This window comes from Manihot esculenta, chromosome 13 (assembly GCF_001659605.2).
Source record: "Manihot esculenta cultivar AM560-2 chromosome 13, M.esculenta_v8, whole genome shotgun sequence".
In the NCBI taxonomy this organism is placed as follows: Eukaryota; Viridiplantae; Streptophyta; class Magnoliopsida; order Malpighiales; family Euphorbiaceae; genus Manihot; species Manihot esculenta.
The window spans coordinates 10998808-11017109 of record NC_035173.2 but is presented as its reverse complement, the minus strand read 5'-3'; the positions used below and the strand labels follow the sequence as shown (position 1 = coordinate 11017109).

At 32.9% G+C, this 18302-nt stretch overlaps 2 protein-coding genes across 3 annotated transcripts; one reads left to right on the top strand and one right to left on the bottom strand.

The window, feature by feature from the left end:
- Positions 1 to 13518: 13518 nt before the first annotated feature.
- On the top strand, positions 13519 to 16712 carry LOC110629666 (pentatricopeptide repeat-containing protein At3g12770). Of its 2 annotated transcripts, XR_002490259.2 has the most exons (3): positions 13519 to 15805; positions 15964 to 16250; positions 16349 to 16712. XR_002490259.2 is itself a non-coding variant. In XM_021776747.2 (2 exons), exons 1-2 carry the CDS (start codon positions 13650 to 13652, stop codon positions 15974 to 15976), a joined length of 2169 nt encoding a protein of 722 aa, XP_021632439.2. In that variant the 5' UTR covers positions 13519 to 13649; the 3' UTR covers positions 15977 to 16712. The 2 variants fall into 2 exon arrangements, 1 of the variants encoding a protein (XP_021632439.2); XM_021776747.2 differs by having other exon boundaries at positions 15964 to 16712.
- Positions 16713 to 16941: 229 nt separating this feature from the next.
- Positions 16942 to 18071, bottom strand: LOC110630561 (uclacyanin 1). Its single transcript, XM_021778098.2, has 2 exons — positions 17829 to 18071; positions 16942 to 17595 (listed from the first exon to the last, which is right to left on the bottom strand). Exons 1-2 carry the CDS (start codon positions 17992 to 17994, stop codon positions 17066 to 17068), a joined length of 696 nt encoding a protein of 231 aa, XP_021633790.2. The 5' UTR covers positions 17995 to 18071; the 3' UTR covers positions 16942 to 17065.
- Between the last annotated feature and the right edge of the window lie 231 nt (positions 18072 to 18302).

Below are 18302 nucleotides of genomic sequence, written 5' to 3'. Positions count from 1 at the left end.
CATTAAATTTAATTTTATAATTTACTATTAAAATTAATTTTTTAATATAATTAGATGTAACACTCTTTATCTGACTATTTAATTAGTCGAGCTCCAGACATTGAATTCTGTCAAAGTTCTCTTATTATAATTTTAATTAACATTATAAATGCATGATAGTTTTTCTTTTAATATTTTTATTGAAAATTTGATAGAGCTTTTTTTATAATATGGACTTAATTTTATACCTCACAAACTTTTTTTTAATTCTAATACGATTTCAATACAAAAACTTGCACTAATGACTGTGTATTTATACCAAAATTAAAATCTACAAATATATTTAATTTATTATCACATATAACTTTATATACATGTTATATTTTTGAAATCAATTTTAAATAAAATTTATAAAATATACTTGAAAATAGCTAATAATGTAACTCTGATATTTTGTCTTTGGAACTACAATTTATACGAAGAAGAATAAATTTTTATATGCCAAGCAATTTATTTAGTGGTGGTCAATATTTCTCAATTAAATTATTTAAATAAAATTCAAGTGAAATAGATGATTAGAATAAAATATAAATAATTTATATAAATAAATAAATCAAAATAATTATGAAAACACTTTAATTATGCATACGTAACTCTTATAGTATTTATTTATATGGATACATTGTTATTGTTCTTTAATCTTTTATTGTTTTGTTCAATTATTTAAAATTATTTCGATTCCTATAAATTTAATTAGAACGGTTAAATAAGATAAGAGAACTATATTTGTAGGATATAAAATATCAAATAACTAATAACTCAAAAATCGAAGTCATAACCGTAGCGGTAGAACTTATTAGCCATACACGTAGAATACCTCATTGTATCCAAAAATCAGAATAATTATGATGCAGTACTGCATAATCTGTATATGACATGATATACCCTTATACTAACTCACAATTTCTATCAAATAAATTAAAGGTAAAAATTAATTATCACTCTACTATTATATCATTCACATATATTTCAAACTTATAGTTTCTACCCATATATTTCTCTAAACAATTGTTCATAAATCTAAACAAAAACTATCTCATGTATAATTTTCATATACCAAATCATTTAACCAATTTATTTAACTGTATACTTAGCAATATGATAATTTCTTTCTACTTTTTTAATATTTTTTCACTTTATAAATTCATTAAAATTTCATATAATTCACACTTTACGGTGATCAATTACTACAGTTAACTTTATAAATTTATAATTTCAAATTTTTTTACAACTTATTAAATTTTATTTGATTTAATAATTCTACTTCTCATAATTTTATTTATTGATTAATAATCATCCAATTACTTTACTTTCTATTTAGAATTCACTAAGTATTCTATAATGCATCTTAATATATTTCTTTTTGCCTTTAAAATTTCAATTTGATCCCTTTATGTTTTTCTTTGTTCAAATCTCTTATAAATCTCATAATTTCAACTTAATATACATGTGTTAAATTTTCATTTTAATCTATACAATTTCATCCACCTCTTTTTTTCATTCAAAATTTACACCTTAGTCCAAAAGAATTCCAATATCCTTAATCTAGTCCAAATTACAATTTTAACATAAAAGTTTTAAATCCAAGTAATTTCTATAATTTTCATTATTATATCCTATCTAAAATTTCAAATTTAACATATAGAAATGATAAAATTTCATTTTAGTCCTTAACTTGAATTTTGGCCAAATTTCCTATTGATACCAAAAATACTATTTTTATCATTTTCTTCATTTATTCTAACTTTAAATATTCACTATATTTCAAGTATTATTTACTTGATTCAATTTCTCCATTATAATAAAAATTCAAATCAAACATAATTAGCTAATTGAGAATTATTTGAGAAAATTGAGCACAAACCTTAAATTTTTAAAGTTTTTCTTAATTTCTTTCTCTTCTTTCTCTTCTCACTCCTCATTTTCTTTCCCTTTTGAATTTCCTACTCCTTTGAATTTTCTACTCCTCATTCAAGATGTTCTTCAACACATACGTAAAATAATAAATTAAAATAAACTCAAATTTCTCTATGAAAATACTTATACAAATGATGAGAAAAATCTCTTTCTAATATAAATCCCAACTTACCTTAAAAATCCAACAATATGAGCACTATTCACATAATTTTAAACTTGAAATTTCTCCTTGATTCTTCCTCCTACCGATATTTAACTATGGCAGGGACTTAAGTGAGATGGACTAGCAATTTGGGTGAAAATTGAAAGAAAATGGAGTAGAATTGACAAGAAGAATTTTAAGGAAAATGGGAAATGGATGAAAGGCAGCTCTTTTTGGAGGAAAAGATGGTTTCTTCTATTATTTTTCTTTTTTTTTTTTTGTAAAATTTATTTAGTTAAACGGCAAGCACTAAGCCATATATATTTAAATTAAATTTTAATTTCTCTTTTTTTTTCCTTTTTCTTTATTCTACACATTAGACAAAAAATCATTTGCCCCTTATCTTTATTCATATACCCAAGTTTACCTTTATTAATTTTAACTAAAATCAAATCCTGACATCTTTTTATTTAATTTCAAACTTTTCCACTAATATCAAATAAATTCATAAATTAGTTTTTCATTACGGTTTTTCACCATCTTAATGGACTTATTTTAATTCTAAATTAATTATTTAATTATTATTTGAATAGTATTATTCACGGGTGGTAAAAATAACGAACGCCTTTCGGATAGTACTATTCACTTCTCGAGGGTATTACTATTTCAAGCTCAATTTTGAGGGTGTTACAACTCTATCAATCTTATAAAAATTTGGTTTCCAAAATTTTACCTCAAAAGGTGGATGAAGGGCACCTTTTTATGGAAAAGAAGATGGTTTTTTCTATTCTTTTATTTTCTTTTTTTTATTATTTAAAAAACTCACTTGGTTAAGTAGCATTGAGCCACATGTCTTTAAATTAAATTTTAATTTCTCTTTTCTCTTTTCTCCTTTTATTTTGCACTTTAGGCCAAAAATCATTTGTCCCTTATCTTTATTCATAGACCCAAATTTATCCTTGTTAATTTTGATTAAAGTCAAACCATGACATCTTTCTATTTAATTTCAAACTTTTCCAATAATATCAAATAAGTCTATAAATTAATTTTTCGTTAAGATTTTTCACCATCTTAATGGACTTATTTTAATTCTAAATTGATTATTTAATCGTTATTTAAATAGTATTATTAAGCGATAGTAAAAGTATCGAAAGCTTTTTGTGTGGTACTCTTCACTTTCTGAAAAGTATTACTATTTACGGCTCAATTTTCAGGGTGTTACTACTCTAACCTTCCTATAAAAATTTCCTGGTTGAAATTTTACCTGGGAGGATGTATGAAGAGCACCTATTTTTAGGGAAGAAGATGGTTTCTTCTATTTTTTTTCTTTTTTTTTTTTATTACAAAACTCATTTGATTAAGTGGCCAGCATTAAACCACATGTCTTTAAATTAAATTTTAATTTCTCTTTTTTTTTCTTTTTTTCTTTTTTTTTTTTTATATTTTACACTTTAGACAAAAAATTATTTGCCTTTTATGTAATATCCGGCTAGACTCCGGCATCGGAATTTCAATCTTCCGACGGAATCTCCGTTAGAATCCAGAATCTCGGATATCGGAACCTCTGGAAGGGTAAAATATGTTTTTACCAAATATTTTTCATGGTTAATGTTAAGTTTTTGAGTTAAAGTTTTAAAAATGAAAAGAAAACGTTTTGAGGGACAAGCCCAGGTTCGGCTGCCGAAAGTGGTGCTGCCACGGGAGCTCTTCGGCCCCCGAAGGTGGTCTGGCCAGCCACCTATAAGAGGCCCCCAGTCCAAAAAGCGGGCGTGTTTTCTCCTCATTTTCAGGCAAGGGTGAGTTCACGCCCTCCCTTTGTTGATTTTATGATTTTCTTTCAAATCCTTCAATGTTTTTATGAGTTTTTATCTTGTTTTTGAAGATCTAAGCTTAAACCCGAGTTTTGAAGCCTTGGAGACCGTTTGACTCATCTCCAAGTTGGAGTTGTTGTCACTCCTAGATCTCCAAGAGGTAAGCCTAGATCCTTGCCTCTCTTATGTTTTTAATTAAGTTTTATAAAGGGGTTAAGGGTTAGTAATGCATGATATGGTTGGATCTAGAGCAATAGGGTTTGAGTTGGGTTTTTGTTTAATGTATGCTTATGTGATGTTTTTGTTGTTGTTTGTTGGGGCTTAAGTTAGTTTTTATGCCCCTTATGCATGTTGGAGTAAGTATGCATGTTTGAGGAAAGGATGTGAGAGTTTGAAAAGTTTTGGAGGCTGAAATGCATAGGGCAGAATCGGGTTCTGCCGCCGAAGCAAGGTTCGACCGCCGAACCTGCCTGTGGAGGCAGTCTTTGGCCGCCTAACTTGCCCCCGAAAGAATGGACTTTCGGATCTGGAAGGGAGTTTCGGCCGCTGAACCAGCCCCCGAAAGTCCCTGACTTTCGGATCTGTGGAGAACTTTCGGCCGCCGAACCTGCCCCAGAAGGACCCCGACTTTCGGATCTGTAAAGGACCTTAGGCCGCCGAACTTGCCGCCGAAAGTCCCCTGCCCAGCCTTCCTTTGCTTGTTTTATATGCATGTTTTGTGAAGTTTTAGGGGGATTTTTGGGGAGATGTTTAGAGTTTTGTTAGAGTATGTTTGGTTCCTTATTTGAGTCCACCTGTGTAGGATCGGACCTGAGAGACCGAAGAGATCAGCAGTGAGGTAACTGCTCCAGTATTAGCTAAAGCGTCAGCCAGAGGTGAGTAGAACTAAACTAATCTACTGTTTTTAAGTAATCAAACTTTTGAGAATGTTCATGCATCACGATTGCCATGTTTATAAGATGTTTGCATTAGAATTCACGAATATGATGCATGGCATAATTTACTGTTGGTGTGGATGGATATTGGATGACCCACTAGCCTTCGATATGATACGATATGATATGATATGATATGATATGATATGGAAGTCCAGGACTTGCCCATTCTACGCCCCTGGCACGATGTAAGGGAAAGACCAGGGCTTGCCCATTCTACGCCCTTGGCACAGTTGGACATGTTATGTTATGTTTAAGAGGAAGTCCTGAGAAGCTCCGTCGAGGGCCGGGCATTATTTGGATATGTAGAGGGTTACTGATGACAAGTCCATCCTTGATGTGAATTGTTTGTGTTGTGATGCATTTCATGCGAGCATATGTTTATTTAAACTGTTTTTTTATGGTTCTGCTCACTAGGCTCTTATAGCTTACCCCTTTCCCCTAACCCCCAGGTTTGCAGGATCAGAGTTAGAGCGGGGAAGTCACCAAGGTTGATGGTATATGTTATGTAATAGAATAGTAGTGGACATGTATCATATAATGGTTTAGTTTTGTGCTTTGGCTAGTTTATATTGTAAATCCCAATGAACATGTTTCTATGTAAAAGGTTTCATAATGAGTTATGTTGAACCAAACTTGATGTATGTGATATTGACCATAATAAAGCATTTGATGAGGGCTCTAGTGTGAGTTTTATGTTTACAGTTTATGATGAATGTACAGGTCAAGTTTGGTATATGAAAAGTTTAAATATTTATGAAAATATATGTTCATGTATGAGATTTTATCAGGTACACAGGATACTTAGTAGGCTTACTACGGGTTCCGGTGGCCTTAAGTCGATCTGAATCCTAGTGCCGGTAGCGGTCCGGTTTTCGGGTCGTTACACTTTATCTTAATTCATATACCCAAATTTACCTTTATTAATTTTGACTAAAGTCAAACCATAACATTTTTCTATTTAATTTCGAACTTTTCCACTAATATCAAATAAGTCCATAAATTAATTTTTCATTAAGATTTTTCACCATCTTAATGTAGTTATTTTAATTCTAAATTAATTTAATTGTAATTTGAATAGTATTATTTACAGGTGGTAAAAATACCGGACGCCTTTCGGATGATACTATTCACTCTACGAGAGTATTACTATTTACAACTCAATTTTCAGGGTATTACAACTCTACCCGTCTTATAAAAATTTTGTTTTCAAAATTTTACCAAAAAGATTGATGAAGGGCACTTCTTTTGGAGAAAAAGATGGTTTTTCTATTCTTTTTCTTCTTTTTTTTATTATTTACAACACTCATTTAGTTAAATAGTCAGCATTGAGCCGCATGTCTTTAAATTAAAATTTAATTTCTCTTTTCTCTTTTCTTTTTTTATTTTACACTTTAGGCCAAAAATTATTTGTCCTTTATCTTTATTCATATACCCAAATTTATCATTGTTAATTTTGATTAAAGTCAAACCATGACAACTTTCTATTTAATTTTAAACTTTTTTAATAATATCAAATTTAATTAAAATTTAATTTCTCTTTTCTCTTTCCTTCTTTTATTTTACACTTTAGGCCAAAAATTATTTGTCCCTTATCTTTATTCATATATCCAAACTTATCCTTGTTAATTTTGATTAAAGTCAAACCATGGCAACTTTCTATTTAATTTCAAACTTTTTAAATAATATCAAATAAGTCCATAAATTAATTTTTCGTTAAGGTTTTTCACCATCTTAATGGACTTATTTTAATTCTAAATTAATTATTTGATCATTGTTTGAATAGTATTATTCACTGGTGTGTAAAAGTACCGGAAGCTTTTGTGTGGTACTATTCACTTTCTGAGAGTATTACTATTTACGGCTTAATTTTCGTGTGTTACAACTCTATCCCTCTTATAAAAATTTCGTCTTCGAAATTTTATCTGTGGATGTATGAAGGGCACCTCTTTTTAGGAAAGAAGATGGTTTCTTCTATTTTTTTTCTTTTTTTTTTACAAAACTCATTTGGTGAAGTGGCCAGTATTGAGCCATATGTCTTTAAATTAAATTTTTATTTTTATTTTTTCTTTTCTTCTTCTTTTTTTTTTTTTATTTTACACTTTAGACAAAAGATCATTTGCCTCTTATCTTTATTCATAAACCCAAGTTTACCTTTATCAATTTTGACTAAAGTCAAACCATAACATTTTTCTATTTAATTTCAAACTTTTCCACTAATATCAAATAAGTCCACAAATTAATTTTTCATTAAGGTTTTCACCATTAATATCAAATAAGTCCACATAAGCCTATTCAAGTATACTCTTCCTCAACTCAGTTAATACTGGACCACATATTCTATTTTGGTAATATAAGCAACCATCGGCTTTAATTTCAAACCCAGTCTTTCCCTTCCTGTATTTGTCTTACCTTCACTGCAATATCTTTATCTTCTTTCTGAGCTTTTTGGACTTGTTGAAGCAAACTGGGCGTAACTTTCAATTCTGCAATAATAACTCCATCTCTAGCTAATGTCAAGTGAGCATTCATAGCTTTGAGTGCAAGTAAATGTTTTATGCTAAGAGCATCTAAATGTTTTATGCTAAGAGCATCTGCCACCATATTTACTTTGCCAGGGTGATAAGTCAATAATACAATCATAGTCTTTTAATAGCTCCATCCATCTCCTTTGTCTCAAATTCAACTCTTGTTGAGTTGGTAAGTACTTTAGGCTTTTATAATCCATATAAATATAACAATTTCACCATATAAATAATGCCTCCAGATCTTTAATGCAAAGACTATGGTTGCTAATTCCAAATCATGGGTGGGATAATTTCTTTCATGTGGCTTTAATTGTCTGGAAGCATAAGCAACAACTTTCCCATCTTGCAACAACTTTCCCATCTTGCATCAACACACAACTAAGAGCATCACTATAAATCACAAAGTCCTTACCTAACACTCGTTGTGTAAGGATGGGTGCATCTATGAGCATAGCCTTTAATTGATCAAAACTAGCATAGCACTTGTCATTTTATTTGAACTTGACATTTTTCTGCAACAACCTTGTCAGTGGAGCAGCTATTTGAGAGAATCCTTTTACAAATCTTCTATAATAACCAGCTAACCCCAATAAGCTTCTGACTTCTGTAACATTCTTGAGTGACTTCCATGTAAGGACAGTCTCTATCTTTCTAGAATCAACCTTTATGCCTTCCACAGATACTACATGTCCCATAAAAGATATTTCATTAAGCCAAAATTCATATTTATTGAATTTAGCATAAAGTTGTTTCTCCCTCAGCGTCTGCAACACAATCCTAAAGTACCTATCATGCTCTTCTTTTGTCTTTGGACCAGAATCTCATCTATGGACATAACAACAAACTGATCCAAGTAAGGGTGAAAGATACAGTTCATCAGGTTCATAAATGCAGCTGGAGCACTAGTCAATCCGAATGGCATGACAAGGAATTTATAATGCCCATATCAAGTCCTAAACGCAGTCTTTGGAATATCTGCTTCCTTTACTATGAGCTGATAATAACACAATCTTAGGTTAATTTTAGAAAAGACACCCGCTCCCTTTAACTAATTAAACAAATCATCTATATGAGGCAATGGATATTTATTTTTGATGGTCAGTTTGTTGAGTTGTTTGTAATCTACATACAATCTTAATGAACCATCCTTCTTCTTAACAAAGAGCACTAGTGCACCCCAGGTAGAGATACTGAGGCATATGAAACCCTTATTGAGTAATTCTTACAACTGCACCTTTAATTCTGTTGGAGTCATCCTATAAGGAGCAATTGATATGGGTGTAGTTCTTGGAACAATTTCTATGGCAAATTCTACTTCTCTTTCCGGCGGTAATTCTGTTGGTTCATCTGGAAAGACATTAGAGAAGTCGCAAATAGTAGATATGTCTTGCATAGTAGGTTTCTCCTTCTTAGCCTCCAAAACACAGGGTAAATAGGCCTCACAACCCTTTCTTATCATTGTTATGGCTACAATAGTAGAAATAACATTGGAGAGAAAATTTGATCTCTCGCCCACAACTATTATTTCTTCACCTTCCTGTGTCTTTAGTGTGATTCTCTTCTTTCTACAATCAACTATAACCCGGTGTCTAAATAATTAGTCTATTCCTAGAATCACATCAAACTCCCGAAAAGGTAATTCAATAAAATCTCCATGAAAAATGTGACTGTAAATCAAAATGGGGCAATCTTTAAATACTTTACTGATAACTACACTGTGCCTAAGAGGATTGATTACTACTATATCCTGGTCTAGTATGTTAGTTCTTTTTTATTTGTAATAGGCATGCAAATAAGAGTGTGTAGAACCAGGATCTATTAAAGGATGAACAGATCGGCCAAAGATAGAAAATATACCCATGATAGCATCTAGGGCATCCTGATTCTCTCTGGCTTTGATGGCATAGGATTTGGAAGGTGCTCTAGATTCTGGTCTATCCACAGTTTCTAACACTCTTTGACTAGAGGTACTTGTCAGCTCACTCCTACCTTTGCTTCTAATCTTTTGAGTTATTGGTGCAGTTCTTTCTATTGCTGGTGCTGATGCTGTTTGCTTCTTAGGACAATCCTTCATAATGTGATCTATAGAGCCACATATGAAACAAGCACCCGTCAACAGTTTGCAAGTATCAGTATATCTCATTCTGTAGTGGTTGCACTCTGGTGGAAGACTTCTTCCTAAGCCCCTTGAATTGGCCACAAAAGTAGTCTGTTGAACAAACCTACTTGCTAAACTCTGAGCTGATTTTTGGTTCTGCCTTTGAGACTGGCTTGACCTAGCAAGCTGAAAACTTTTCTGTCTCTTACTAGAGCCCTGTGAAGCTGTCATCTGTCCTTGACTTTGATTCTGACTGTGAATTCTTTTTTGTTGACTCCTCTGCCTTCTACTTTGGTCTTCTTTCCTCACTTTCTCTACATTTAAGGCTGCATTCACAAGTGTTGAAAAATTTCTAATCTGAAGGGCAACTAGAAGCATCCTGATCTCAGTGTTTAAACCTTGCTCAAACCTTTTACATTTTGCCTCCTCTGTGGGAGTCATCTCTCTGGCATATCTGCTCAGTCTAATAAACTCTCTTTCATATTCAGCTACTGTCATACGTCCCTGCCTCAGATAGATAAACTCCCTTTTCCTCTCCTCCATATAAATGTCTCCCACATATCTCTTTCTGAATTCATTCAAGAAAAACTCTCATGTCCTCTATATTGGTTGCACCGTCTGCGCTACAGTGTCCCACCATTGATGTGCTTCTTCTTTTAGTAGTGATACTGCACTTACTAGACTATCTTCTTGACAATATTGTAACTGTTGAAGAACCTTGTCTATACTTTACAACCAATAATCTGTTGCAGATGCATCATCTTCCTTTCACCTTTAAATTTTTGTAGCATCACACTTCCTCAATTTATTAATAGGCAGCCTAGTTGCTGCTGGTGTAGGAGCCGGTGGTGGAACTACAACTGGCTTAACTGCTCTGGCCACCTGTTTGAAAATCTCCGTTAATTGCTCTAATAAAATCTCTTGCTCTGGCCTTTTAGCACCAGGAGGAGCCTGTGGTAATGCGTGGCTAATGGCCTCAGTCGGAGCATGACTTTCTACCTCTTCTCCGACTTGAAGAAATTTTCTTTGTTTTTCAGTCATCCTATAATATTAAAATCCACAAAATAGATCTGTATTAGAGTTATATCATATCTTTAATATATACGACACATACATTTTCTTATACCTAACTCTTTACCCACATATTGCCTATAGTAGACAAAACTTTGGCTCTGATACCACTAAGTATAACACTCCTTACCCGGCTATTTAATTAGCCGAGTTGGAGACGTTACATTCTGTGGAGGTTCTCTTATTATAATTTTAATCAACATCATGAATGCATGGCAATTTTTTTAAAAATATTTTTATCAAAAATTCGACAGAGTTTTCCTTATAATATGGATTTAATTCCACCTGTGAATGGGAAAATCACATTTCTATAAACTCTAACTTTAACCCCCAAACTTCTTTCAATACCAATATAATTTCAACTCAAATCAAACACTTCATATACTTTCTTATTAATTTCAACTCAAAAACTTATACCAATAACCATATATTTACACCAAAATTAAAATCTTCAAATATATTTAATTCACAACCATATACAATTTTATATCTAAAACTTTATGTATATGTCATATTTTCAAAATCAACTTTAAACAAAATTTGCAAAATATGATGTAACACTAGTTGGATTAATACAGATCTTGATCTTCTGCTCCTTGGAACTACAATCTGAGTGAGAAATAATAAATTCCTATGCGCTAAACAATTTGTTTAGTGGTACTCAAATTTTTTCAATTAAATCATTTAAACAAAATTCAAGTGAAACAGATGATTCAAATAAAATATAAATAATTTATATAAATAAATGAATCAAAATAACCATGAAAACACTTTAATTATGCATATGTAACTCTTATAATATTTATTTATATGGATACAATTTTATTGTTATTATTTTCTTTAATCTTTTCTTATTTTATTTTTTTATTTAAAATTATTTTGGCCCTGTAAATTTAATTGGAACTATTAAATTAGATCAGGTGATAGGGCAGAAATACTAAATAACGGTATGGTTCTGTAACGACCCGAAATCGGACCGCTACCGGCGCTAGGATCCAGATTGACTTAAGGTCGCCGGGACCCGTAACAAGCCTAACATACAACCTGTCACACCTGATAAATCCCATACATGATCATACATTTACATACAATTTTAAACTTTTCATATACCAAACTCGACCTGTGCATGCATTGAAACTGAATACATCAAAACCCCACACTACTTACTTAAAACATAAGAGAGGGTAAGGATCTACTCTTACCTCTTGAAGATCGAGAGGAGAGGCGATCCAAATTTGGAGATGTAGAGAAACAAGCTCCTGAGGTTTCCAAGCTTCTAAAACCTTGATCTTAGCTTTAAAATCTTCAGAACACGGTAAAAACTCATAAAAACTCTGGGAGATTTGAAGGAAAACATAAAATCAACCATGGAGGGTCAAGAACTCACCTTTGCCTGAAAATAGGGAGATAAAACTCGCCCATTTTCGGACATTGGGCCTTTTATAGGTGGCTGGCCAGACCACCTTCAGAGGCCAAATGTGCTTCCACAACTCCACCACGTTCGGCGGCCGAACTTGACATTCGGCGGCAGCAAAAGGGAGCCACTTTCGACGGCCGAACCTGGCATTTCCCTTCAAAACTTTCTTTTCTTTCAAAACTCAATTTTCTTTCTAAATCAAACCATAAAATATGTAAAAACATTTTTGAAAAACCTTTATTTTACCCTTCTAGAAAATTTCGACATCCGAGAAATTCCAGATTCCAACGGAGATTCCGCCGGAGGTAGGAATTTCGGTGCCGGGGTTTAGCCGGATATTACAGGTTCAAAAGCCGAATCTATAATGGTAACAGTGGGGCTTATCAGGCGTACCTATTAGTACCTTATTATATTTTAAAAATCAGTATAACTGTAGTGTAATATTTCAAAATATAAATATGATATGTTATACCTTATATTAACCCATAATTTTTATCAAATAAATTAGAGGTGAAAATTAGTTATTACTCACGCTATTCACATATTGTATCCATTTCATCTACATGGTCATATATATATTTAAGAAATTTTTATATATTTCATAAGTTCCTATCCATACAGTAATAAACAATTGTTCATAAATCTAAAAAAAACTATCTCATATATAATTTTCATATACCAAATCATTTAATTAATTTATTTAACACGGTACCTAACAATATGAAAATAATTGATTTTTACTTTTTTCAAATTTTTTTTCACTCTATAAATTTATTAAAATTTCATATAACTCACATTTTACTGTGATAATTACTATAGTTAACTTTATAAATTTATAATTTCAATTTTTTACAACTTGTTAAATTTTATTTAATTGAATAATTCTACTTCTCGCATTTTATTTATAAACCAATTGATTAATAATTACCCAATTACTTTATCCTCCGTTTAAAATTCACCAAGTATTCTATAATGATTTCTCCATACTTCATGTCTATCCTAATATATTTCTTTTTGTCCTTAAAATTTCAATTTAATCCCTCTATATTTTTTTTTCAAATTTCTTATAAATTTTATAATTTCAACTTAATATACATCTATTAAATTTTCATTTTAATCTATATAATTTCAGCCATCTCTATTTTTTTTTCATTTAAAATTTTCACCTTAATTCAAAAGAATTTCAATATCCTTAATCTAGTCTAAATTACAATTTTAACGTATAGAAATAATAAAATTTCATTTTAATCCTTAACTTGAATTTTGGACAAATTTCCTATTGATACCAAAAATTTTATTTCTATTATTTTCTTCATTTATTCTAACTTTAAATATTCACTGTATTTCAAATATTATTTACTTGATTCAATTTCTCCAATATAATAAAAAATTAAATCAACATAATTAACTAATTAAAAATTATTTGAAAAAATTGATCACAAACCTTAGATCTTCAAAATTCTTCAAATTTCTTTCTTTCTTTCTCTCCTCACTTCTCCTTTTCTTTCCCTTTGAATTTCCTACTCATAATAATTATTATTAAGTTATCCACGGTAGTAATGAAATTTGGCAAAGCAGAGCCCATAACTTTCTGTGTGAGTGCATAAAGGTGATCTTTTAACTGGAATACCCTCCACTGTGTACTCTAGCATTCTCTTCAAGAAGCAGGCCAAGGGCTCAACTTCTCATTGATGGATGGCGTTCTTAGCCTCAATCGCAAGCTCTTCAAACATCACTGGCCACCTTTTCTCAATAAAACGCCGTTCACTACCCACGCTCATTTTGTAGACAAATCTCTATTACAACCACTCTCTTCCCTTCAATGTGGAGCTATTTTACAATCACTTACCAACATCAAATGGCTTACTAAAGGCCAGCAACTCCACGCCTATATTATTGTTTCTGGCAATATCCAAAATAATACTTATCTAACCACCAAACTCGCAGCTTTCTATGCAAATTGTGGTCATATGACTGACGCTCAGGTGATCTTTGATGGGATCGTCTTGAAAAATTCTTTCCTGTGGAATTTTATGATTAGAGGCTATGCTTGCAACGGTCTTCCAGTTAAAGCTCTTGTTTTGTATCAACAAATGTCGTGTTTTGGACAGAAGGCGGATAAGTTTACGTATCCTTTTGTGATTAAGGCGTGTGGTGATTTCTTGAATGTGGAAATGGGTAGGAGAATTCATGGTGAGGCGGTCCATTCTGGGTTTGACTCGGACATTTATGTGGCTAATTCTCTTCTTGCAATGTACTCTAAGTTTGGAGACATGTGGACAGCAAGGATGGTATTTGATAGAATGCCTGTGAGAGATATAACTTCTTGGAACACCATGATATCGGGTTATGTGAAGAACGGTAAACCGAAAGAGGCTTTGACCATTTTTTACTTAATGAAGCAAACTGGATCGTCTTCAGATGGCATGACTTTGGTTGGTCTCCTTTGTACTTGTGCCGATCTAGCTGCATTGAAGCAGGGAAAAGAGATTCATGGTTATGTGATCAGAAATAGGTATGCGCTCTGTATGGATTTTTTGATGAACCCTCTTATTGAAGTGTATTTTAAGTGCAACTCTATGGTCTATGTAAGAAGATTATTTGAGAAAATGGCATGGAAAGACACAGTGTCCTGGAATTCTATGATTTCAGGCTATGCAAGAAACAACTATGCTTTTGAAAGCTTAAGTCTTTTCTGTCGAATGATTCAGGAAGGAGCCAAACCTGATCAAGTAACCTTCATATCTGTGCTTGTAGCATGTGATCAGATCACAGCTTTGCAATTTGGCATGTCTGTTCACTCTTACCTTGTTAAGAATGGGTTTGGTGCAACTACCGTTGTGGCAACAGCCCTTATAGACATGTATGCTAAATGTGGAAATTTGGCTTGTGCACGTCGTGTTTTCTGCGAGACTCCTGAAAAGAATTTAATTTGTTGGAGTGTCATGATTTCTGGATATGGCATTCATGGAATGGGGAGAGAAGCTGTATCTCTTTTTCATGAAATGATCAAGAACAATATCATTCCAGATGAAGGTGTTCTCACTTCAGTTTTGTCAGCATGCAGTCATACAGGATTGGTTGCTGAAGGTAAAGAAATCTTCTACACAGTAACAAAAGATTATGATGTAGAGCCTGTACTTGCTCACTATTCATGTATGGTGGATCTTCTTGGCCGAGCTGGGCATTTGGATGAAGCATACAAGCTTATCCAAACCATGGAAATTAATCCCTCAAGCGATATATGGGCTGCATTCCTCAATGCTTGCCGACTACATCGAAATGTTGAGATGGCGGAGATCTCTGCTCAAAATTTTTTTGATATGAATGCAAAACAGGTAGGTGGATACATTTGCCTTTCCAATATTTATGCAGCTGAGAAAAGATGGGATGATGTGGAAAGAGTTAGAACGTTGATGCGAGAAAAGGGATTAACGAAACCCCCAGGCTGCAGCTTTGTTGAGTTCGATAAGATGGTTCATCAGTTCTTAGTTGGAGATAAGTCACATCCACAAATAGAAGATATATATGCCAAGTTAAGGCAATTGAATCATCTACTCAAGGAAGTTGGATACAAGCCGGACACGAGTTCAGTGTTATACAATGTTGATGAAGAAACAAAAGAGAATATGCTTTGGGATCACAGTGAAAGACTGGCAATTGCTTTTGTTCTTATTAATACTGGTCCAAACACCATTATAAGAATTACTAAGAACCTACGTGTATGCAGGGATTGTCACACTGTAATAAAATTGATCTCTAAGATCACATGTCGAGAGATTATTATGCGGGATATCCGTAGGTTCCACCACTTTAGAGATGGATTTTGTTCATGTGGTGATTACTGGTGAGTGAATACCTGAATATTGATTAACAAGCATTTGTAAATTCGAGAGAGAGAGGGATACTGCAGATTCTTTTACTGAAACAGTAGATATCTCAAAAGGTTGTAGCATAACAATTAATAGATGGGCAAGTTGTTAACTTTAACATTCTCTTCCACAGTGGCTGCATTTAACTTGAAGAATAAAGATTTGATCTTGTTTACCAAAATAGCAAGTAGACCAGTCTGACCAGCTGATGCAGCATCGATTTTTATATCCGTCTCTGTCCCATGGGCTTGTTGCCATTGCTTTGTTTGCTTCTGGAGGAACCTCGATTGGAAATTTTGGCCTTGACTGCTCCAATTTGACCCATTTCATGGTTGTACAGATCTGGATGATTATCCTGAATGTTAGGGGAGGTGAATGAAAATTAAAACATAGATTCTTTATGTCTTTATGTAAATGCTGGTAAGCTGGTTTGCCTCGAATTTTTTCACCAATGTCTTGAATAGCTTAAAATTGTTTTCATCCCAAATATACTCGGTCTTGGCTGGCCATTCTTGCAGATGCCATGGCCTGACATTTATTGTAAGCTGCTGCATCATATTTCCACAGTGCGTTCTCTCCTGCAACCTCAATGTTCTCCCTCTGCATTTCGTTCTCTCTCTGCATTTGCATGAGCAAGGTATCCAGTAACCATGGACATATGAGAAAAATTGTAATTATTCAAGTGTAAGCTTCTTCCTCACTGCGTTACCTTTTAAGTGTAGTTCCATTGAGGATTGAGATTCGTCAGGCAAATTTTTAAGAGATTATTATAGCTTTTACCTGCTGAACACGTTCCTGAGTTGTTACCTTCAGCAGAATTATCATTCATTCAATACATTAAACTCAAAATAGCTTTGATACTCTTAAGATCCTAGAGGTGTCTGAACAGGTGTGTTTATGGACAAGTGTGTCTGCCTCAAATGTTTATTTCGCATTTGCTTCATCGATAAATCAATTTTCTTTTATTATGCTAAAAAATTCTCATTTTATTCAAGATATTTCCAGAAACGTGAGGGCTATAGAGAGTTCAAATCAGAATAAAATTGGATGCTTAAAGAATATATAAATTTTTTATAATTAATAAATTAAAAACTGCAAAATCCAAGAAGATATCATTCTAATGCAATTAATAGATATATAACTATCAGATACATTGAAAGACAGACAAGAAAAAGGAAATGAAGAAAACATTCAACCGGTCGTTGTCTAAAAGAATCATCTTTCGCTCCAGTTGCCTAAAGGCCCAGAAGCTTCATCATCATCATCATGATCAGGCTGAAGCTTATAATGAGATTTGTGGGGATGGTGTCTTTGTTGGCCGATGATGGTGGCGCAGCTAAAGAAACACCAGGTAGAGGGGAGCTAGTAGGAGAGAATTCAGGAAGTTCCGACGGCGACTCAGGTGGGAATGGAGATGAAGGAGATAATGTAGGAGCGAGTTCCGGTGAGTGTGCTGGCGAAGGAAAACCAGAACTTTTTGGAGATGGAGAAGGAGAGGAAACAGGAGGAGTGAGCGGAGAGGATGGCAGTGGAGAATTTGTAGGTGAAGCTGGCGGCGGTGCAGTCGCAAGAATGTCAATCTCAAGCTTCATTCCCTGGGTGCAATGTCCTGGTGTTCCACAGATGAAGTACCTCTTGCCTGGAGAAGAAAGAGGAATGACGGTGGAGCCCCCACTTTGCGTTTGAATTGGATTACTGGTCTGGCAGGTGTCATAATCTCCCTTTGAAACTTCATACACATTGTGGTTTGGTCCATATTGGAAAACTGCAATGTATTGTTAATTAATCCATTTATCTATTCACAGCCTTATTGGTAAGTATATTTAGTTAAATTTTAAAAAATTTTAAATTCATCACTTTAATTTCTATTTTTACTTTTTATAAAAAAATAATAAATAAAAAATATTTGGACTTGTTATAATTAATATGAGAGTCAGCTTGATTTAAAAAATGGTAAAAAAGTCTAAATTTATTGATAATGTGACAAGCAATACTCACTCAAGTTATCTCCAACCAAGAAGGATTGAGATGTTGCCCAGGATTGAACATCAGTGGTGGTGTCCCAACCACCATTTGGAGATCCAACGGTGTAATTTGCTGCCACTGCTAGTTTCAGCAGCATTGCTATAACACCCAAGCTCATGATTGTTCTCATTTTTACCATTAATTTGCTGCAGAGACAGATATGCAATTGAAGATAATGTCATTTTTGGCTTCACTGGAATTCCTTATATACAGATCGAAGAGAATATAACTCGAGAAGGAAAATTATTAATAATAATAATTAATTAGTGTATGGGCTGTACTTGATGGAGTTGGTTATTTGTGTGTTGATTATTAATTTACTTGGAAAAATGAAGTTGTTATATAGATGGTTGTAAAATATATTAATATTTGTACTGAAATATTTAATTAGATAGTAAATATATATAAATAAATTTAAGATATTTTAGATTTTATTTTTTTTATTTT

Bases quoted from the DNA above. Each gene is read 5' to 3' on its own strand.
- LOC110629666 (XM_021776747.2), top strand. From the start codon at position 13,650: ATGGATGGCGTTCTTAGCCTCAATCGCAAGCTCTTCAAACATCACTGG.
- LOC110630561 (XM_021778098.2), bottom strand. From the start codon at position 17,994: ATGGTAAAAATGAGAACAATCATGAGCTTGGGTGTTATAGCAATGCTG. The intron at 17,596-17,828 runs GTGAGTATTGCT...AATACATTGCAG, and splicing joins CTTGGTTGGAGATAACTTGA to TTTTCCAATATGGACCAAAC.